Source organism: Leucoraja erinacea, unplaced genomic scaffold (genome assembly GCF_028641065.1).
Source record: "Leucoraja erinacea ecotype New England unplaced genomic scaffold, Leri_hhj_1 Leri_635S, whole genome shotgun sequence".
Taxonomy (NCBI): domain Eukaryota; kingdom Metazoa; phylum Chordata; class Chondrichthyes; order Rajiformes; family Rajidae; genus Leucoraja; species Leucoraja erinaceus.
Genome location: NW_026576548.1, coordinates 62501 through 86216, shown reverse-complemented (window position 1 = coordinate 86216; position 23716 = coordinate 62501). Strand labels below are relative to the sequence as shown.

At 47.7% G+C, this 23716-nt stretch overlaps 1 protein-coding gene and 1 pseudogene across 1 annotated transcript in view; one reads left to right on the top strand and one right to left on the bottom strand.

Annotated features, from left to right (window-relative positions):
* Positions 1–263: 263 nt before the first annotated feature.
* Positions 264–23716, top strand: part of LOC129694357 (uncharacterized) — a 62584-nt gene continuing 39131 nt past the window's right edge. Inside the window, exons 1-4 of the mRNA XM_055631059.1 lie at positions 264–1405; positions 13108–13398; positions 15525–15815; positions 18391–18432. Of these exons, the coding sequence (XP_055487034.1) occupies positions 1141–1405; positions 13108–13398; positions 15525–15815; positions 18391–18432 (889 nt within the window). The 5' untranslated portion in view covers positions 264–1140. The remainder of the gene's footprint in view (positions 1406–13107; positions 13399–15524; positions 15816–18390; positions 18433–23716) is intronic.
* On the bottom strand, positions 11598–11769 carry LOC129694359 (U2 spliceosomal RNA; annotated as a pseudogene).

Here is a 23716-nt window from a genome sequence, read left to right as displayed (position 1 = left end):
AAGTGTAAATTGTCCCTAGTGTATGTACGATAGTCTTAGTGTGCGGGGATCGCTGGTCGGCGCGGACCCGGTGGGCCGAAGGGCCTGTTCCTGCTCTGTATCTCGAAACAAAACTTCACTAAACCAAATGTCGTGATAGTCCAGGACTCAACCACCTCCTCTGGCAGCTCGTTCCGTACATATGTGGAAAAGTTGCCCCTCAGATTCCTATTAAATCTTCACCCCCAACTCTTTCACCTTAAACCCAAGTCCATCTTGGTTGGCATGGGCAAGTTGGGTCGAAGGGCCACTTTTCAAACTGTGGCTGACCACTATCTTTATTTCACAAATTTCACCATGTGTTTTGTATCCAAATTCTCTAGTCTTGTGCAGTGTACGTTTACAAGGTTAATTCCCGGGATGGCAGGACTGTCATATGCTGAGAGAATGGAGCGGCTGGGCTTGTACACTCTGGCGTTTAGAAGGATTAGAGGATATCTTATTGAAAGATATAAGATTATCAAGGGTTTGGACAGGCTAGAAGAGGCAGGAAACATTTTCCCAATGTTGGGGGAGTCCAAAACCAGCGGCCACAGTTTAAGAATAAGGGGTAAGCCATTTTGAACGGAGACGAGGAAACACTTTTTCTCACACAGAAAGTTGTGAGTGTTTGGAATTCTCTGCCTCAGAGGCCAGTTCTCTGGATGCTTTCAAGAGAGAGCTAGACCGGGCTCTTAAAGATAACAGAGTCAGGGGATATGGGGAGAAGGCAGGAATGGGGTACTGATTGTGGATGATCAACCATGATCACATTGAATGGCGGTGCTGACTCGAACGGCCAAATGGCCTACTCCTGCACCTATTGTCTATTGTCTATTGAAACTGAAGAGAAGTTGGGGCAGGCTGGGACCATATCCCTTGACTCCACTAGCCCCTATAGTATCTAACTCTCTCTTAAATCCATCCAGTGATTTGGCCTCCACTGCCCTCTGTGGCAGGGAATTCCACTCTATTCCTTGGAGCACAGGAGGATGAGGGGTGATCTTATAGAGGTGTACAATAGCACCCGAGGAATAGATGGGGTTGAATGGCCTACTCCTGCTCCTATAGTCTATTGTCTATTGTCTATTGACAGGGATTCCAGCGCCTTTCAGCCAATTGATGCCATTGGTCGCTGCTGTTCCAGAAGGTGGGAATCTTACCTTGACCTGCAGGGTCAATAACGGGCTGAGGTGCATATTCTACACCGACAGAGGTGACCGCTATATACCTTTGCCTATGCCGCAAGGAAAGACAAGGACCAGTCTTTCTCTGATGCCTGTAACCAGCGACGATGCAGGAAGATATGTCTGCAACTGTTTTGTGGAATGGAATGAACACTCTGTCCTCTCAGCTCTTAGTAACGTCATGACTCTGACTGTGAATGGTAAGTTGACTTAGAAACATAGAAACATAGTAAATAGGTGCAGGAGGAGGCCATTCGACCCTTCGAGCCAGCACTGCCATTCATTGTGATCATGGCTGATCGTCCCCTATCAATAACCCGTACCTGCCTTCTCCCCATATCACTTGACTCCACTAACACCTAGAGCTCTATCTAACTCTCTCTTAAATCCATCCAGTGACGGCCTCCACTGCCCTCTGTGGCAGGGAATTCCACAAATTCACAACTCTCTGGGTGAAAAGGTTTTTCCTCACCTCAGTCTTAAATGATCCCCCCCCCCCCCCCCCCCCCCCCCCCCCCCCCCCCCCCCCCCCCCCCCCCCCCCCCCCCCCCCCCCCCCCCCCCATTATTCTAAGACTATGGCCCCTGGTTATGGACTCACCCAACATGGGGAACATTTTTTCCTGTATCTAGCTTGTCCAGTCCTTTTATAAATTTATATGTTTCTATAAGAATCCCCCTCCTCCTTCTAAGGATCCCAGGGATCAATCTCGTGAACATATGCTGCACTGCCTCAATCACAAGGATGACCTTCCTCAAATTAGGAGACCACAACTGTACACAATACTCCAGATGTGGTCTCACCAGAGCCCTATGGGGATGGCACCAAACAGGAAATTAGAAATGCGTGCAACAAAGGTAAAACAATTATAATGGGTGACTTCAATCTACATATAAATTGGGTGAATCAAATTGGCAGGGGTGCTGAGGAAGAGGAATTCTTGGAATGTAAGCGAGATAGTTTTCTAAATCAACATGTAGAGGAACCAACGAGAGAGCAGGCTATTCTAGACTGGGTATTGAGTAATGAGGAAGAATTAGTTAGCAGTCTTGTTGTGCGTGGCCCCTTGGGCAAGAGTGACCATAATATGGTTGAGTTCTTCATTAGGATGGAGAGTGACATTGTTAATTCAGAAACAAGGGTCCTGAACTTAAAGAAAGCTGACTTTGAGGGTATGAGATGTGAATTGGCCAAGATTGACTGGCAAATGATTCTTAAAGGGTTGACAATGGATATGTAATGGAAGGCATTTAAAAACTGCATGGATGAACTAAAACAATTGTTCATCCCAGTTTGGCAAAAGAATAAATCAGGGAAGGTAGTGCATCCGTGGATAACAAGGGAAATCAGGGATAGTATTAAAACAAAAGATGAAGCGCACAAATTAGCCAGAACAAGCAGCCTACCAGAGGACTGGGAGAAATCCAGAGTCCAGCAGAGGAGGAGAAAAGGCTTAATTAGGAAAGGGAAAATAGATTATGAAAGAAAACTGGCATACTCAAATTCTGGAAAAATGCTCCAATACCAACAATAAAAATGTGGATTTCAAACATGCCATCCCCATAGGGCTCTGGTGAGACCACATCTGGAGTATTGTGTAACTTAATGTAACCCCACATCCAAAAGACGTGGTCTGCATTTATGGAACTATTACAAGCATAAGGTGCAATAGTAATTTAAAATATAAATGGTACCAGGATCTGGTAAAGGGGGGTAAAAAAAAACCCCAAAAAACACGGTTGGTATATCCTTTTTTGCAGTTTTGTGTTATAATAGAGCGATTGTTTCTCCTTTTTTTTCTTCTCTTTCTAGGGTCTATTTCCTTTCTTTACTTCCTTCTCTAACTTCTTCCCTAAGGAGCTTTCTTTTCCCGACACTTTCCTGCACCTTCACGACTCTGGCTTACTTTCCTTACTTCTTTTATTTCTACCTTTTTTAAAGCTCGAAAAACGAAGTGGTACAACAAGTGTAATAAGATATATGTGATGTGTATTACTGTAATTTACTGTACTTTAATAAAAATATATATATTTTAAAATGAAAAAAAAATAAAACTGGCACGGAACATAAAAACTGACCGCAAAAGCTTTTATAGATATGTGAAGAGGAAAAGATTAGTTAAAACAAATGTATCTCCCTTGCAGTCAGAAACGGGCGAATTGATCATGGGGAACAAGGACATGGCAGACCAATTGAACTACTTTTGTTCTGTCTTCACTAAAGAAGGCATAAATAATCTGCCAGAAATAGCAAGGGACTGGGGATTAAATGAACTGAGTGAAATCCAGGTTAGGCGGGAAGTGGTGTTAGATAAATTGAATGGATTAAAGGCCGATAAATCCATAGGGCCAGATAAGTTGCATCCAAGAGTACTTAAGGAAGTAGCCGCAGAAATAGTGGGTGCATTAGTGATAATTTTTCAAAACTCTAGATTCTGGAGTAGTTTCTGAGGATTGGAGGGTAAACGGGTCCTTTTCACAATGGCAGGCAGTGACTAGTGGGGTACCGCAAGGCTCAGTGCTGGGACCCCAGCTATTTACAACATATTAATGATCTGGATGAGGGATTTGAATGCAACATCTCCAAGTTTGTAGATGACACGAAGCTGGGGGGCAGTGTTAGCTGTGAGGAGGATGCTAGGAGACTGCAAGGTGACTTGGATAGGTTGGGTGAGTGGGCAAATGCATGGCAGATGCAGTATAATGTGGATAAATGTGAGGTTATCCACTTTGGTGGCAAAAACAGGAAAGTGGACTATTATCTGAATGGTGGCCGATTAGGAAAAGAGGAGATGCAACGAGACCTGGGTGTCATGGTACACCAGTCATTGAAAGTAGGAATGCAGGTGCAGCAGGCAGTGAAGAAAGCAAATGGTATGTTAGCATTTATAACAAAAGGATTTGAGTATAAGAGCAGGGAGGTTCTACTGCAGTTGTACAGGATCTTGGTGAGACCACACCTGGAGGATTGCATACAGTTTTGGTCTCCTAATCTGAGGAAATACATTCTTGCCATAGAGGGAGTACAGAGAAGGTTCACCAGACTGATTCCTGGGAAGGCAGAACTTTCATATGAAGAAAGACTGGATAGACTCGGCTTGTACAGACTAGAATTCAGATGATTGAGGGGGATCTTATAGAAACTTACAAAATTCTTAAGGGGTTGGACAGGCTAGATGCAGGAAGATTATTCCCGATGTTGGGGAAGTCCAGAACTAGGGGTCACAGTTTAAGGATTAGGGGGAAATCTTTTAGGACTGAGATGAGAAAATCATTATTAACGCAGAGAGTGGTGAATCTCTGGAATTCTCTGCCACAGAAGTTAGTTGAGGCCAATTCATTGGCTATATTTAAGAGGGAGTTAGATGTGGCCCTTGTGGCTAAAGGGATCAGGGGGTATGGAGAGAAGGCAGGGATGGGATACTGAGTTGGGTGATCAGCCATGATCATATTGAAGGGCGGTGCAGGCTCGAAGGGCCGAATGGCCTACTCCTGCACCTATTTTCTAGGTCTATGTTTCTATGTCTATGTTTATACAACTGCAGAAGAACCTCTCTACTCCTATACTGAAATCCTCTTGTTATGAAGGCCAACATTCCATTAGCTTTCTTCACTGCCTGCTGTTCCTGCAAGCCAACGTTCAGTGACCGGTGTATAAGGACGCCCAGGTCTCGTTGTACCTCCCCCTTACTTAACCTAACTCCATTGACGTAATAATCTGGCCCCTTGTTTTTGCTGACAAAGTGGAAAACCTCACATTTATCTATATTATACTGCATCTGCCCACTCACTCAACTTAGACTTTGACGTAGTTCCTCCCACACTGTTGAGTGTATTGGGCAGCAAGCCTTGGCCATTCTATTCGGTTATGTGCGATGTCTTCCACCCTCGATAGATTAGCGTCCAGGGCTTCTAAATCCCACCGGAATGTTCGCGTCCATGTAAGTTTTGGTCGGCCCCTTTTCCCTTTTCCGTCAGCTTGCCGTGACAATGATACCATGATACAATTTATTTGTTGTCATTTGAACCTCATTGAGGTTCAAACGAAACTTGGTTTCTGCAGTCATACACACAAGAAAAAGAACCAAGACACAACGCAATTTACACAAACATCCTTCACAGTGAATCACCTCCTCACTATAATGGAAGGCAAAGTCTTATCTCTCCCCTGCACTCCTCATTCTCCTCCCAATGTCAGAGTCAAAGCCCCCGGCGAGCGCTAACAAGTCCCGCGGCCATTTAAAGCCGCGCCGGGCGATGTAAGGCAGGTAATTTTCAACCCCGCAACTCGGGCGGGAGAAGTCGCCATTGTTGAAGCCCCAAAAAGCGGTCTCCCAGCAGTGACCCGCCGGCTCCCGGTGTTACTGTCCACCAGACCTGCGGTTGGAGCCTCCGAATCTCTGGGGTCGGGTCACAGCAGATAGCCACCACAGCTCCTCCCGCTCCGAACTTGGCCAGCTCCGCGATGGTAAGTAAGTCCGCAGTTCCACGACTGGAGCCCCAGGTCGTTCTGGTTGGAGGCCACTCCATGGTGCTAGGCCCCAACAACAACGGAGACCTGACAGAGAAAAGGTTGGGTTCTCCGTGCAGGGGAAAGAGTTAAAAGTTTACCCATCACTCCCCCCCACCCCCCCCCCCCCCCCCCCCCCCACACACACATACCCAGTTTTTAAAAAAAGCACTTTAAACTACATTCAAATGAGGCAATGCTATCTTAGGTGCACGTTCTGGTGACATTCTGAGTACATGTCCTGCAGATTTCATCCTGCGTCCCTCTATGTCCTATGTTCTTGCAAGAAAGATGTTCTTGCTATTGAGGGAGTACAGCGTAGGTTCACCAGGTTAATTCCCGGGATGACGGGACTGTCATATGCTGAGAGAATGGAGCAGCTGGGCTTGTACACTCTGCAGTTTAGAAGGATGAGAGGGAATCTTATTGAAAGATATAAGATTATCAAGGGTTTGGACATGCTAGAAGAGTCAGGAAACATGTTCCCGATGTTGGGGGAGTCCAGGACCAGGGGCCACAAGGTTTAAGAATAAGGGGTAAGTCATTTAGAATGGTGATGAGGAAACACTTTTTCACCCAGAGAGTTGTGAGTCTGTGGGATTCTCTGCCTCGGTTGAGGGCTCTGGAGGCCGGTTCTCTGTATACTTTCAAGAGAGAGCTAGATAGAGCTCTTAAAGATAGTGGAGTCAGGGAACATAACCATATAACCATATAACAATTACAGCATGGAAACAGGCCATCTCGGCCCTACAAGTCCGTGCCGAACAAATTTTTTTTATCCTTAGTCCCACCTGCCTGCAATCATACCATAACCCTCCATTCTCTTCTCATCCATATGCCTATCCAATTTATTTTTAAATGATACCAATGAACCTGCCTCCACCACTTCCACTGGAAGCCCATTCCACACCGCTACCACTCTCTGAGTAAAGAAGTTCCCCCTCATATTACCCCTAAACTTCTGTTCCCTAATTCTGAAGTCATGTCCTCTTGTTTGAATCTTCCCTATTCTCAAAGGGAAAAGCTTGTCCATATCAACTCTGTCTATCCCTCTCATCATTTTAAAGACCTCTATCAAGTCCCCCCTTAACCTTCTGCGCTCCAGAGAATAAAGACCTAACTTATTCAACCTTTCCCTTTAACTTAGTTGTTGAAACCCAGGCAACATTCAAGTAAATCTCCTCTGTACTCTCTCTATTTTGTTGACATCCTTCCTATAATTGGGCAACCAGAATTGTACACCATACTCCAGATTTGGTCTCACCAATGCCTTGTACAATTTTAGCATTACATCCCAGCTTCTATACTCAATGCTCTGATTTATAAAGGCTAGCATACCAAAAGCTTTCTTTACCACCCTATCTATATGAGATTCCACCTTCAGGGAACTATGCACGGTTATTCCCAGATCCCTCTGTTCAACTGTATTCTTCAATTCCCTACCATTTACCATGTACGTCCTATTTTGATTTGTCCTGCCAAGGTGTAGCACCTCACATTTATCAGCATTATACTCCATCTGCCATCTTTCAGCCCATTTTTCCAAATGGCCTAAATCACTCTGTAGATTGAATGGCGGTGCTGGCTTGAAGGGCCAAATGGCCTACTCCTGCACCTATTGTCTAGTGTCCCCATATCCCTTGATTCCGTTAACCCAAAGAGCTAAATCTAATTCTCTCTAGTAAACATCCAGTTAACTGGCCTCCACTGCCTTCTGTGGCACAGAATTCCACAGTTTCACAACTCTCTGGGTGGAAAAGTTTTTCATCATCTCAGTTCAATTTACGAGGATGTTGCCGGGACTCGAGGGGCCTGAGCTACAGGGAGAGGTTGGGGCAGGCTGGGACTTTATTCCTTGGAGCGCAGGAGGATGAGGGGTGATCTTACAGAGGTGTACAAAATCACCAGAGGATTAAATCGGGGAGCCGGACAGAGTCTTTTGCACAGAGTAGGGGAATCGAGGACCCGAGGACACAGGTTCAAGGTGAAAGGGAAAAAGATTTAATAGGAATCTGAGGGGTATCCTTTTCACACAAGTCAAGTCAAGTCAAGTCAAGTTTATTCGTCACATACACATACGAGATGTGCAGTGAAATGAAAAGTGGCAATGCTCGCGGACTTTGTGCAAAAAGACAAACAAACAAACAGCCAAACAAACTACAAACAGAATGTAACAGAATAGTAAGATTAAACGAGAACTTGCCAGTTTGAAGTTTGATCTGTATTTTATGAGGAGTTACGATGAGGGATTTCGTGAAGAACCCCGCTTCCACGCATGCGTGTCATTCTTCAAAGCAGCGGTGTGAGGTCACAGGAACCTATAATGATCTAACATAGTAAGATTATCAAAGAGATACCAGTTTTTGATATGATCATAAGAGGGTGGGAGCGGAGGGCACGAAATCCCTCATCGTAACTCCTCATAAAATACAGATCAAACTTCAAACTGGCAAGTTCTCGTTTAATCTTACTATTTTACTTCGGAGTCACGTGAGTGACTTCGTGAAGATTTCAAAGCTCTGTGACCTCATGCCGTGGAACGAGTCCATGCTTCACAACTGCCTTGGGTATTGGGAGAGAGCATCATTAGTAATTTTAAAACACAATTATACAAAGAGTTGTGTGGTATAATGAAAAAAAAATTATATATAACTTTTTTTTTTTTTTTTTTTTTTTTAATTTTGAGAATCATAGCCCTGTAACCTTTCGGGCAATTATATTGTTGGACATAAAATGTCTTCTTAATACAAATGATGGCTCCAAAATGTAACTGGTTTATTATAAAAACCTGTGGAAAACCCCTTTTTGAATGACCATCCTGCCATTCTGAGGATTTGGTCTGTGGGTACCTGTACAAATTTTTGCTGCGGATGTTGCTGCAGCCCTGGTGGAATGAGAGTTAAAACATTAGTGTCATTTTTAGGACCTATTTGAGCCACCTAATATAGTTTGAGTCGTGACCCTTTCATGCGGTTTCTTTTAAGAGATAAAAACAACTCCATTTTCTGACCTCGAATGTTCTTAGTATATTCCATATATTGTTAGATGTGTCTTGCTATACACCGTCGTTTGCCATATGGGTGTACCATAAATTCAAACACTTGACCTGAGGAAACCCGATCTGTTTTCTTTTATTAAATCCTGTATGACAACACCAGTTTCTCGGTGAGATGATCAGGGAGTCCAGGCTCAGTTTGCTTAATGGCTGGACTTGTTGTGCGGTAAATAACACCATGAGCATAACCATCTTCCTGGTCTGTTACTGAAGTGACAACGCTGTTATGAGCTACAAGCTCCTAAGCATGTTGGGAAACGACTCCCACGCACCAGGATTTCGTAGAACTTGGTTTTCTTACCAGGTGTGCGTTCCCACCGCGTGCGGCTCCGTTCCTTGTGATAGGTAATTGGAGATTGCACTTGTGGCACTATTGATGGCACTGTAGCTCCATCGATTATCATAATGGAGGCTTGTAAAAATTCCAATACTGCCAGAATGTTCTTGGCCTTTTGGTCGAGGTTGTTGTCAAGCAGTATATGCCCCCATTTCTTGATGTCCAAAGGTACTGCTTCCATGTTGACAGTCTTAGTGCAGATGAGATGAGATTCATCGTCCTGTCTGACAGCCCAATGCCGTGCAGTGGGTCTTTAGCCTCTATAAATCCATAATCCATAGTCTTATGGCATGGATGACAGCCTCCAGTCACTGGAAAATTAATAATTTTTTGGCTATGTTCAATAGGGAACATGGTTCTAAACCATCCCCTGTATGACCGAATACCATGATTTAGAAGGTCAGTCGGAACTCTGAGAATTCCAGATGCCGAGTGTAGATGAATTATCCCTAGTACCCCATTGATGGGGCCGAACGGGGGAAAAACATCACCCTATGGCTTTGTTACATAACAATGCCAAGCTGGTTTTAGAATCTTAGTAAATAATATTGGAGCTAATGATTGCGCCTATTGTAAGCTCTATTGCCAAAGTTCCTCTTTTGAGTCAATGCCTGCCATATAGAAAACCCGCAGCTGACACCAAGTCTTATCAAGAAAAAAGAGTATCCATCTTAAAATGAATATCTAGAACAAAAGTGTTTAGGGTTAAAATCAATGATAATCCTGCAACCCTACTCTATTTATTTTTAATAAATATGTTTGATACAATTCTAATGTTCCATGAAAAGTATGCTCAATCACATCTTTTGTGTACAATTTTTGTAGACCATGTGGGTTTTAGATTGTTTGGTTTATGTAAGGACAAAATGCCCTTCTGGTGTATGTTGTACTGTGGTTATTGGAATGAGTAAATCTTATCAGATAACCCTGAATACTGCTGAGATTATATGAATCTGTAGTGATTATATACCATACATAACTGTAGTGTTGTAACCTCCCCTACCATCATAGGTCCCTATTTTGAACAGAAGAAAAACCCCACCCACCTACCTCCATGGTTACCGGTGGTTGTGTTATTTCCTTGGTTTATTTGACAAAGGAGGTTCTGGTTTGATATCTCTTGTTCGGGGTTGTGTGGGAGGTTGAGGTTCCCGCATCTTCCAGGGTGGCCGCCCTGGCCATACCCTAAAAAAGGATCCTGCGGGTTATTGATTTCTAGCACTGCCACTGGTATGAGCCACATTATTTATGGCGTTGCCTGTGGCCGGTATCATGCTCCAAAATAGGCCCTTGCGCTGGCCTTGATGAGCCCCAGTGTCTTGGCTTTGTCCACTCACGGTTCTTTGTTTGCAAATGGTAGCATTTTTTGGGGTCCCAGTGCTGGCTGAATGGCCGCCTTCCATGTGTAGTTCAGATCATATTGCATATTACTAAACAGAGCTAGTGCGTCTAGATGGTCTTTGGTTACCTACATTTAGTCCAGGGTGCGAGTGTATTCTATGATGCCTTCCGTCAATCCCTTTAAGGTTCTCTGGATCTTGAGGTCCTGGTTCCTGATGTTCGTCCCCATATGCTGCCAAATGCATTGGTTTACACTGGGCACCCGTAATGCCTCACCGTTGCCAGGTGGCAGATGTCTGGCCAGTGTCTGTAAATTTTTTCCCTGTTGGCGTTTGTGGCCAGACATATAGTAATACTATTGCCATCCTGGATCCAAGTCTCCCCATGTTTGACTTGGTTAAAGTAATCAGCCACCATGTCCAGCAGAGTCCCTGCTGTGTTAGGATCATGGGACGCTGTATTACCAGGCTCTGGCCCATCAGGGTCCTGCCTACTCTTTTTTATAGAGTTAGAGATCTCTAGGGTCCCGCACGGGGTACCCATGTGGGGCTTAACTGCTGCCCACTTGTCTTTTGTTCTGCGGACCCCTCTTGCAAGTCAACCCAGAACTGACCCACAGTGCTCCCCTCTGATGGGGTAGAAGCATTGTGCAGCCCTCAAAGAGGTACTGCTGTGGGTTATCACGTTGGAGCAAGGCTCCATACACCGCTTCTTCCCGCTCTAGCCCTCTCGGGCGCTGGTTGCCGGCGGTTTTTATGCAAAGTCGGACCCTTCTCAGTCCACTACCTTGTTTGATTTGTGTCTAGCCTACCGCTCGGCCGCATGGATCTGGCCGGTGCGGGGCCGACATCGGGCACCGCTGATCCCACTACGGTTGATCCAAGTGCCGCTGGCCGCTGCTGGCTGCCCCCTGTTCCACGGTCCTCCTCTCCAGCTTGTCCTTCCTTCCGTGGAGTGGATATGGCCGGTGTGGAGGATAACTGGCACAGCTGATTCCATCTATTCCTTTAACCCGGCTCCAACGCTCTCAGCGCTCCTGGCTGCTCCTTTATCTTAGACCCGTGGGACCCACCCCCGTACTGACGGTACTGGTCCCTTGCGGTCGTTGCAGCCGGTCAACCCCACTCTAATGCCCTCAATTCTGGGCACTCCTACTTATATGGTCCTTAGCTAAGGAACATATAAGACATTAAAACTGATGATAACAGCTATTATAGATTTTATTTAATATATGGTCCCTAGATAAGGGACGTATCAGATATTAAACTGATAAGAACAGATACTACACCTGGTCACTCACATACTGGTCCCTTGTAGTAGATTGCAGCCAGTCAACTGCCAAGTCCTTCGCTGCTGAAAATGAATTTTCTCACCGTGCTGGAGCGAAGTTGGGCACAGGTGTTTTCCTCCTCCGGGAATCGATGTGCCCATGCTGCTCCTGCCGTTGCCAGCTCCTGCCGTTACAGCTCCTGCCGTTGCCAGCTCCTGCCGCAACCTGCGCTTCTGCAGCTGTCAGTGTCACTGCTGCTGCCCGTACTCCTGCAGCTGCCCGCAACTCCTGCAGCTGCCCGCAACTCCTGCAGCTGCCCGTGCTCCTGCAGCTGCCGGCTGCCACTGCTGCTGCTGCTGCTGCTGCTGCTGCTGCTGCCGCTGCCGCTCCTCCGCGGTTCTCCCGCCGGCCTTCTGCAGCTTACATGGACCCGGTCCATGTCTGCACCTAGAAGGTAAGTTGAAGGAAACACAGGGTCTCTTACCTGCTGTTCCCGACTTTCCTTCTCCCGCTGGTGACCGTCGTTCCCTCCGTTGCGGGTTGGAGCCGCTCGGACCGACCCCAGTATCCACGGGCCTGGTCCTTCGCGGCAGTTCCGCAGCCGGTAACCCCGGCTGTTCCTATAGATCCCCTGGCCCTTACCTTGTGAAGAAGGTTTTCAGCCCGAACGTCCCGTTCCGACTCCATAAGTGCCGCTGCACTCGCTGAGCGTTTCGAGCCCCGGTACCGCTGGTCCGTGCTGTCTGTCCCGCAGCCTCTGTGCTGGCTGCTACCGACTGCTCCCAAGCCAGTCTCGCTTGAGACTGGCATACGGGACCTCTTTACTTTGCTTCCCGCCCGGCCGAGAGGTGAATTTTGCCGGTGCGGGAGCAAAGTCGGGCACAGGTTGTTCCCCTCCAGGGAACTCGTGCTGTTGCTGCTGCCGGCTGCTCGCCCTCCACGGGTCTCCCCGCCGGCTTTCCGCAGCCACCTAAAAGTAAGTAGTAAAAGAGGGAAAACGCAGAGTCTCTTACCTGCTGTTCCCGACTTTCAAATTCTCCCGCTTGGGGAACGCCGTTCCCCCCTGTGTGACTCGTTGCAATGCGTGTAGCGATATGACACGCATGCGTGGAAGCGGGGTTCTTCACGAAGTCACTCACGTGACTCCGAAGTAAAATCACATATTCTTTTTCATATTGGTGGGTGTATGTTACGAGCTGCCAGAGGAGGTAGTTGGTGCTGGGACTATCCCAATGTTAAAGATATACTTGGACAGGTACATGGATAGGACAGGTTTGGAGGGATGTGGGCCAAACACGGGCAGCAGGTGGGACTAGTGCAGCTGGGACATGTTGGCCGGTGTGGGTCTGGACTTCTGAATTGAATCTCTTGTAAACGCTTCTAATTTCAGGAAATGTCCCAAAACCAAACATCTCGTTTGAACATACAACTGGTGTAGGACTGGTGGGCGGAAGTATTGTCATCAAATGTCAAGTCCCAGCTGAGGGAGAGAAAATAGTGTCAATTCTTAAAGATTCTGAGAAGATTTACAACATCAACTCTTTGTCTGAATCTGAAGAATATTTCACCTTCCTCCATCTAACTTCACGAAGCGCAGGACATTACCAATGTATCTACGAAATCATTCTTCCCAATAAAGGAAAATCACCTCCAAGCGATAAGATTCTTCTCACAATACTTGGTGAGTAAGATTAGTTTTGTTTAGTTTAAGTTAATTTATCAAAGTCGCATCTACAAACTTTGTGCATTTACAATTTAGCAAACTACGTGAAGAAAGCCAATGGCAAGTTCAGATTCAGATTCAGATTCAATTTTAATTGTCATTGTCAGTGTATAGTACAGAGACAACGAAATGCATTTAGCATCTCCCTGGAAGAGCGACATAGCAAATGATTTGAATAAATAATAATAAGTGTCGGGGGGGTGGTGATTGGCAGTCACCGAGGTACGTTGTTGAGTAGAGTGACAGCCGCCGGGAAGAAGCTGTTCCTGGACCTGCTGGTTCGGCAACAGAGAGACCTGTAGCGCCTCCCGGATAGTAGGAGGGTAAATAGTCCATGGTTGGGGTGAGAGCAGTCCTTGGCGATGCTGAGCGCCCTCCACAGACAACGCTTGCTTTGGACAGACTCAATGGAGGGGAGCGAGGAACCGGTGATGCGTTGGGCAATTTTCACCACCCTCTGCAATGCCTTCCGGTCGGAGACAGAGCAGTTGCCATACCATACTGTGATGCAATTGGTAAGGATGCTCTCGATGGTGCAGCGGTAGAAGTTCACCAGGATCTGAGGAGACAGATGGACCTTCTTCAGTCTCCTCAGGAAGAAGAGACGCTGATGAGCCTTCTTGATCAGAGTAGAGGTATTGTGGGTCCAAGAGAAGTCATCGGAGATGTTGACTCCCAGGAACCTGAAGCTAGAAACACGTTCCACCTCCGTCCCGTTAATGTGGATGGGGGTGTGCGTGCCACCTCTGGACTTCCTGAAGTCTACAATGAGCTCCTTGGTCTTCTTGGAGTTAAGGGCCAGGTTGTTGTCAGCGCACCATGCTGCTAAGTGCTGGACCTCCTCCCTGTAGGCCAGCTCATCGTTGCTGATGAGGCCAATCACCGTTGTATCATCTGCATACTTGATGATGGTGTTAGTACCATGTACAGGTGTGCAGTCATAGGTGAAGAGGGAGTAGAGGAAAGGGGCTCAGCACACAGCTCTGTGGAACGCCGGTGTTCAGGGTGAGGGTTGAAGAGGTGTGCTTGTCTAACCTCACAGACTGGGGTCTGTTGGTTAGAAAGTCCAGTATCCAGTTGCAGAGGGAGGGGTCGATGCCCAGGTCGCTGAGTTTGGTGATCAGTTTTGAGGGGATAATGGTGTTGAATGCTGAGCTGTAATCAATGAACAACATTCTTACGTAAGTGTCTCTGTTGTCGAGGTGGGAGAGGGCGGGGTGAAGTGCCGTTGAGATGGCATCCTCCGTACTCCTGTTCTTGCGGTAGGCAAACTGATAGGGATCCAGTGTGGGGGGTAGGCAGCTTTTGACGTGCGCCAAGTTGGCCTCCATAGCGAGAGGATTGTAGTTTAGAAGCAAAGAGGTCCTTCTGCAGTTTTACAGGGCCCTAGTGTGACCACACCTGGAGTATTGTGTGCAGTTTTGGCATGTTGGCCTTCATAACAAGAGGAGTTGAGTATAGGTGCAAATAAGTTATTCTGCAGTTGTACAGGGCCCTAGTGAGACCACACCTGGAGTATTGTGTGCAGTTTTGGTCTCCAAATTTGAGGAAGGACATTCTTGCTATTGAGGGAATGCAGCGTAGGTTCACGAGATTAATTCCCATGATGGTGGGACTGACTTATGCTGAGAGAATGGAGTGGCTGGACTTGTATACTCTGGAATTTAGAAGGAAGAGAGGGTATCTTATTGAAACATAAAATCCTTAAGGGGCTGGACATTCTAGAGGCAGGAAAAATGTTCCCGATGTTGGGGGAGTCCAGAACCAGGAGTCACTCACAGTTTAAGAATAAAGGGTAGAACATTTAGGACTGAGATGAGGAGAAACTTTTCTACCCAGAGAGTTGTGAATCTGTGGGATTCTCTGCCACAAAAGGCAGTGGAGGCCAATTCACTGGATGTTTTCAAGAGAGAGTTACATTTAACTCTTAGGGCTAAATGTAATCAAGGGGTATGGGGAGAAGGCAGGAACGGGGTACTGATTGGGGATGATCAGCCATGATCACAGTGAATGACGGTGCTGGCTGGAAGGGCCGAATGGTCTACTCCTGCACCTGCTTGTTATGTTTCTATTTTTGCCCCCAGATGTCCATGCATCCCGGAGTGTCCTGAACTTCTCTGCATCGGAGCTAACTGTGGGAAGGAGCGTCCGAATGTCCTGTCACGCAAACTCCACAGCCAAGTGCCTCTTCTTTGAGTACGAAGATGAGGACCACCTTGGAAGACCCATGTTGGAAGCCACCAGTAATAATGCCGTGGAAATGGCCAAAGTCAGCCTCTGTGACTCTGGCAATTATGTGTGTCTTTGCCTCATGCAAATTAATGGGGTTGAAACAATCTCAGCGGCAAGTGAATTCGTGACATTCAGAGTGATTGGTGAGTTATGAGTCAAACAGCACGGAAACAGGCCCTTCCTTTGGCCCACACTGGTCAACATGCCCCATCTACACTAGTCATAGAGTGATACTGTGCGGAAACAGGCCCTTCAGCCCAACTTTCCCACACCGGCCCACATGTCCCATCTACACTAGTCCCACATACTGCCCATATCCCTCCAAACCGATCCTATCCATGTACCTGTGCAAGTGTGATAGTCCCAGCCTCAACTGCCTCCTCCGGCAGCTCGTTCCATACACCCACTGTGTGGAAAGGTTGCCCCTCAGATTCCTATTCAATTTTTCCCACCCCCGCGTCTCTCACCTTAAACCCATGTCCTCGGGTCCTCGATTCCCCTACTCTGGGCAAGAGACTCTGTGCGTCTACCCGATCTATTCCTCTGGTGATTTTGTACACCTCTATAAGATCACCCCTCATCCTCCTGTGCTCCAAGGAATAGAGTCCCAGCCTGCCCCAACCTCTCCCTGTAGCTCAGGCCCCTCGAGTCCCGGCAACATCCTCGTAAATCTCCGCGCCCTTTCCAGCTCGACGACATCTTTCCTGGAACACGGTGACCCGAACTGAACACAATACTCTAAATGCAGTCTCACCAACATCTTGTACAACTGCAACGTGACCTCCCAACTTCTCATTTTCCTCTCTTCTGACTCTCAGTCTAAAGAAAGGTCTCGAACCGAAACGTCACCCATTGCTTCTCTCCAGCTTCTTTCCAGCTCGTTTCGAGAGGGGCAACACCACTCCAGGTGTGCCGACTATGGACAATACCGACAGCGGGCTGGCTACCGAAGCTGAAGGGAGGAATGTGCACACATTCTCGCTGTCCGAGCACGATGTGAGGAGGGCTCTGACACAGGTGAACACGAGAAAAGCTGCAGGCCCCGATGGCATCTCGGGGCGAGTACTCAAGTCCTGTGCTATGCAGCTAGCTCCAGTGCTCACTACATTAGCCAACCTCTCCCTGGACAAGTCCATGGTCCCTGCCTCCTTCAAAAAATCCATCATTGTACCGGTACCAAAAAATGCCTCCCCAGCCTGTCTGAATGACTACCGTCCGGTGGCCCTTACCTCGGTAGTCATGAAATGCTTTGAGAGGCTGGTCAAGAACCACATCTGCGCCTTCCTCCCTCGGAACATGGACCCGTTACAGTTCGCATACCGTCTGAACAGGTCCACGGACGATGCGGTCTCCCAGGTCTTGCACACCGCTCTCTCCCATCTGGACAGCCAGAAGGGGGGCTACGTGAGGATGCTGTTCATAGACTACAGTTCAGCCTTCAACACGATAGTCCCCACCAGACTGGCCGGGAAGCTACTGGAATTGGGGCTCAACACCTCCCTGTGTGCCTGGGCCCTGGACTTTCGCACCGCCAGGCCCCGGGTAGTCAAGATGGGAGGGAACACATCGAAGTCCCTCACCCTGAGCACAGGATCGCCCCAGGGTTGCGTCCTCAGCCCCCTATTGTACTCCAACTCAATAATTAAGTTTGCTGATGACACTGTGGTGGTGGGCCTGATCTCAGACAATGACGAGAAGGCCTACCGGGAGGAGGTGGCTGATCTTGCACTCTGGTGCCAGGATAACAGCCTCCTCTTGAACATCAAAAAAACGAAGGAGCTGATCATGGACTTTAGGAGGGCACATCATCCAAGAACATACACTCCATTGAGGATAAATGGGGATCCTGTGGATAGGGTGAACTGTTTTAAATATCTGGGAGTCCACATCTCCGAGGATATGACATGGGCATCACATGCCTCAGCACTCGTGAGTAAGGCAAGGCAGCGCCTTTATCACCTCAGGCAATTGAGGAAATTCAGTCTCCGAGGATCCTCCAGTGCTTCTACGCAGCGGCGGTGGAAAGCATCTTGTCCGGGAACATTACCATCTGGTTTGGGAATTACTCTGCCAAGGACAAGAAGGCTCTTGAGAGTAGTGCGTTCGGCCGAACGCACTATGGGAACTTCACTCACCCCCCTGCAGGAACTATACATCAGGAGGTGCAACTCCGGTGCCAACAATATCATGAGAGACCCCTTCCACCCCTGCAACGGACTGTTCCAGCTACTACGGTCAGGCAAACGCCTCCGTTGCCATGCGGTGAGAACGGAGAGGTTGAGAAGGAGTTTCTTCCCAGAGGCCATTCGGACTGTAAACGCCTATCTCACCAGGGACTAACTCTACTGAACGTTTTTCCTTCCATTATTTATTATGTAAAAGAATATGTGTGTTATGATTGTGTTTATAGTTTGTTTGGTTGTTTTGTTGTTTGTCTTTTGCACAAAAGTCCGCGAGCATTGCCACTTTCATTTCACTGCACATCTCGTATGTGTATGTGACAAATAAACTTGACTTGACTTGACTTGACTTGCTGCCTGACCCGCTGAGTTACTCCAGCATTTTGTACATGTCCACGTTCTCCACAGAGATGCTGCCTGACCCGCTGAGTTAGTCCAGCATTCTGCGTCTATCTTTAGTGCTGTAAATATGGCCTCATTAATATGTTGTACATTTATGTAAACATCATCATTTAAATTCTGTTCTATTTAATTGCAGAAGACAGTAAAGGAACTGAAATAATTTCTGAATCAGATGTCAGTAAGTATCATATATTATTTCATGATTAGACAGGATTGGAACATAGGTGGTCACTGTGGTTCAGCGGGAAAGTTGCTGCCTAACTGCGCCAGAGACCCGGGTTCAATCCTGACTAGGGGTGCTGTCTGTACGGAGTTTGCACGTTCTCTCCTCGTGACCAGCGTGGGTTTTCTCCGGGTGCTCCAGTTTCCTCCCACAATCCAAAGACGAGCGTGTTTGTAGGCCAATTGGCTTCGGTAACGTAGTAAATTGTCCCCAGTGTGTGTGTAGGATAGTGTTAGTGTGCAGGGATCGCTGGTCGGCACGGACTCAGTGGGCCGAAGGGCAGCTGTATCTCTGAAGTTTATTTCTAAATCTTTAAATAACTGGATGTGCCGGCTCTGGAGAGGGTCCAGAGGAGGTTTACAAGAACCATCCCAGGAATGAGTGGGTGAACGTACAATGAGCGTTTGTTGGCGCTGGGCCTGTACTCGCTGAATATTGAAAGGCCTGGATAGAGTGGATGTCGAGAGGATGTTTCCACTAGTGGGAGAGTCTAGGACCAGAAGGCACAGCCTCAGAATTAAAGGATGTTCCTTTAGGAAGGAGATGAGGAGGAATTTCTTTTGCTGGAGGGTGGTGAATCTGTGGAATTCATTGCCACAGGCGACGGTGGAGCCAACAAGTCAGTGGGTATATTTAGATAGATTGTTGATTAGTGCGGGTGCCAGGGGTTATGGGGAGAAGGCAGAAGAATGGGGTTTGGAGGGTGAGATAGATCAGCCAAGATTGAATGGTGAAGAAGACTTGATGGGCCGAATGGCCTAATTCTGCTCCTATCTCTTAAGACAGACTTTAGGAGAGCACCCCTCCACTCACACCACTCACCATCAACAACACCACATCTGTGGAGTCTTTTAAGTTCCTGGGAACCATCCTCTCCAAGGACCTTAAGTGGGGGACCACCATCAACTCCACAGTCAAAAGGGCACAACAGAGGATGTACTTCCTGCGGCAGCTGAGGAAGCACAATGTGCCACAGGCAATGATGGTCCAATTCTACACGACCATCGTAGAGTCTGTCCTCACCTTCTCCATCATGGTCTGGTTTGGCTCAGCCCCCAAGCACGACACCCGGAGGCTACAGCGAATTGTCCAATCAGCAGAGAAGGTTATTGGCTGCAACCTTCCCTCCATTGACAAACTGTACACTGCAAGGGCCAGGAAGCGAGCGGGTAAGATCATCTCTGACCCCTCTCACCCTGGCCACAAACTCTTTGAATCACTTCCCTCTGGAAGGCGACTCCGGACTGTCAAAGCTGCCACAGCCAGACATAAAAACAGTTTTTATCCACGAGTAGTAGATCTACTCAACAGCCAAAAATCTGTAGCCTCCTTTTGATGTGGTATTTTATTTAATTCACATGTTTAATCAATAATGTTTTATTATTAATGTTTAATCTTGTATGTATCATTCCTATCTGTCACTGAATGTCATGTTGTCACTTGTGTGCGGAGCACAAAGGCAAATTCCTTGTATGTGAATACTTGGCCAATAAACTTATATGGCATCGGGAAACATGGACGTCTACAAGGCAGAGTCTTACCGACTGCGAAGGGCGGTGAAGGATGCAAAGAGAAGGTACAGGGACAAGATGGAGTTACAGATGGAGCAGCAGGACACCAGAAGCCTGTGGCAGGGGTTACGGATTGTAACCAACTACCGGAGCACCCCTTCCTCATCCGCATGTGCCGGCACCTCCCTAGCTGATGACCTGAACTCCTTTTACGTTCGTTTCGAGAGGGGCAACACCACTCCAGGACTGCCGACTATCGACAATACCGCCAGCGGGCTGGCTACCGAAGCTGAAGGGAGGAATGTGCACACATTCTCGCTGTCCGAGCACGACGTGAGGAGGGCACTGACACGGGTGAACACGAGGAAAGTTACAGGCCCTGATGGAAAATGGAATTGGGGCTCAACACCTCCCTGTGTGCCTGGGTCCTGGACTTCCTCACTGCCAGGCCCCAGGTAGTCAAGATGGGAGGGAATACATCGGAGTCCCTCACCCTGAGCACAGAATCGCCCCAAGGTTGCGTCCTCAGCCCCCTATTGTACTCCCTGTACACACATGACTGTGTGGCTAGGTTCAGCTCCAACTCAATAATTAAGTTTGCTGATGACACTGTGGTGGTGGGCCTGATCTCAGACAACGATGAGAAGGCCTACCGGGAGGAGGTGGCTGATCTAGCACTCTGGTGTCAGGAGAACAGCCTCCTCTTGAACATCAAAAAAACGAAGGAGCTGATCATGGACTTTAGGAGGGCACATCATCCGAGGACGTACACTCCATTGAGGATAAATGGGGATCCTGTGGATAGGGTGAACTGTTTTAAATATCTGGGAGTCCACATCTCCGAGGATATGACATGGGCATCACATGCCTCAGCACTCGTGAGTAAGGCAAGGCAGCGCCTTTATCACCTCAGGCAATTGAGGAAATTCAGTCTCCGAGGATCCTCCAGTGCTTCTACGCAGCGGCGGTGGAAAGCATCTTGTCCGGGAACATTACCATCTGGTTTGGGAATTACTCTGCCAAGGACAAGAAGGCTCTTGAGAGTAGTGCGTTCGGCCGAACGCACTATGGGAACTTCACTCACCCCCCTGCAGGAACTATACATCAGGAGGTGCAACTCCGGTGCCAACAATATCATGAGAGACCCCTTCCACCCCTGCAACGGACTGTTCCAGCTACTACGGTCAGGCAAACGCCTCCGTTGCCATGCGGTGAGAACGGAGAGGTTGAGAAGGAGTTTCTTCCCAGAGGCCATTCGGACTGTAAACGCCTATCTCACCAGGGACTAACTCTACTGAACGTTTTTCCTTCCATTATTTATTATGTAAAAGAATATGTGTGTTATGATTGTGTTTATAGTTTGTTTGGTTGTTTTGTTGTTTGTCTTTTGCACAAAAGTCCGCGAGCATTGCCACTTTCATTTCACTGCACATCTCGTATGTGTATGTGACAAATAAACTTGACTTGACTTGACTTGACTTGCTGCCTGACCCGCTGAGTTACTCCAGCATTTTGTACATGTCCACGTTCTCCACAGAGATGCTGCCTGACCCGCTGAGTTAGTCCAGCATTCTGCGTCTATCTTTAGTGCTGTAAATATGGCCTCATTAATATGTTGTACATTTATGTAAACATCATCATTTAAATTCTGTTCTATTTAATTGCAGAAGACAGTAAAGGAACTGAAATAATTTCTGAATCAGATGTCAGTAAGTATCATATATTATTTCATGATTAGACAGGATTGGAACATAGGTGGTCACTGTGGTTCAGCGGGAAAGTTGCTGCCTAACTGCGCCAGAGACCCGGGTTCAATCCTGACTAGGGGTGCTGTCTGTACGGAGTTTGCACGTTCTCTCCTCGTGACCAGCGTGGGTTTTCTCCGGGTGCTCCAGTTTCCTCCCACAATCCAAAGACGAGCGTGTTTGTAGGCCAATTGGCTTCGGTAACGTAGTAAATTGTCCCCAGTGTGTGTGTAGGATAGTGTTAGTGTGCAGGGATCGCTGGTCGGCACGGACTCAGTGGGCCGAAGGGCAGCTGTATCTCTGAAGTTTATTTCTAAATCTTTAAATAACTGGATGTGCCGGCTCTGGAGAGGGTCCAGAGGAGGTTTACAAGAACCATCCCAGGAATGAGTGGGTGAACGTACAATGAGCGTTTGTTGGCGCTGGGCCTGTACTCGCTGAATATTGAAAGGCCTGGATAGAGTGGATGTCGAGAGGATGTTTCCACTAGTGGGAGAGTCTAGGACCAGAAGGCACAGCCTCAGAATTAAAGGATGTTCCTTTAGGAAGGAGATGAGGAGGAATTTCTTTTGCTGGAGGGTGGTGAATCTGTGGAATTCATTGCCACAGGCGACGGTGGAGCCAACAAGTCAGTGGGTATATTTAGATAGATTGTTGATTAGTGCGGGTGCCAGGGGTTATGGGGAGAAGGCAGAAGAATGGGGTTTGGAGGGTGAGATAGATCAGCCAAGATTGAATGGTGAAGAAGACTTGATGGGCCGAATGGCCTAATTCTGCTCCTATCTCTTAAGACAGACTTTAGGAGAGCACCCCTCCACTCACACCACTCACCATCAACAACACCACATCTGTGGAGTCTTTTAAGTTCCTGGGAACCATCCTCTCCAAGGACCTTAAGTGGGGGACCACCATCAACTCCACAGTCAAAAGGGCACAACAGAGGATGTACTTCCTGCGGCAGCTGAGGAAGCACAATGTGCCACAGGCAATGATGGTCCAATTCTATACGACCATCGTAGAGTCTGTCCTCACCTTCTCCATCATGGTCTGGTTTGGCTCAGCCCCCAAGCACGACACCCGGAGGCTACAGCGAATTGTCCAATCAGCAGAGAAGGTTATTGGCTGCAACCTTCCCTCCATTGACAAACTGTACACTGCAAGGGCCAGGAAGCGAGCGGGTAAGATCATCTCTGACCCCTCTCACCCTGGCCACAAACTCTTTGAATCACTTCCCTCTGGAAGGCGACTCCGGACTGTCAAAGCTGCCACAGCCAGACATAAAAACAGTTTTTATCCACGAGTAGTAGATCTACTCAACAGCCAAAAATCTGTAGCCTCCTTTTGATGTGGTATTTTATTTAATTCACATGTTTAATCAATAATGTTTTATTATTAATGTTTAATCTTGTATGTATCATTCCTATCTGTCACTGAATGTCATGTTGTCACTTGTGTGCGGAGCACAAAGGCAAATTCCTTGTATGTGAATACTTGGCCAATAAACTTATATGGCATCGGGAAACATGGACGTCTACAAGGCAGAGTCTTACCGACTGCGAAGGGCGGTGAAGGATGCAAAGAGAAGGTACAGGGACAAGATGGAGTTACAGATGGAGCAGCAGGACACCAGAAGCCTGTGGCAGGGGTTACGGATTGTAACCAACTACCGGAGCACCCCTTCCTCATCCGCATGTGCCGGCACCTCCCTAGCTGATGACCTGAACTCCTTTTACGTTCGTTTCGAGAGGGGCAACACCACTCCAGGACTGCCGACTATCGACAATACCGCCAGCGGGCTGGCTACCGAAGCTGAAGGGAGGAATGTGCACACATTCTCGCTGTCCGAGCACGACGTGAGGAGGGCACTGACACGGGTGAACACGAGGAAAGTTGCAGGCCCTGATGGAAAATGGAATTGGGGCTCAACACCTCCCTGTGTGCCTGGGTCCTGGACTTCCTCACTGCCAGGCCCCAGGTAGTCAA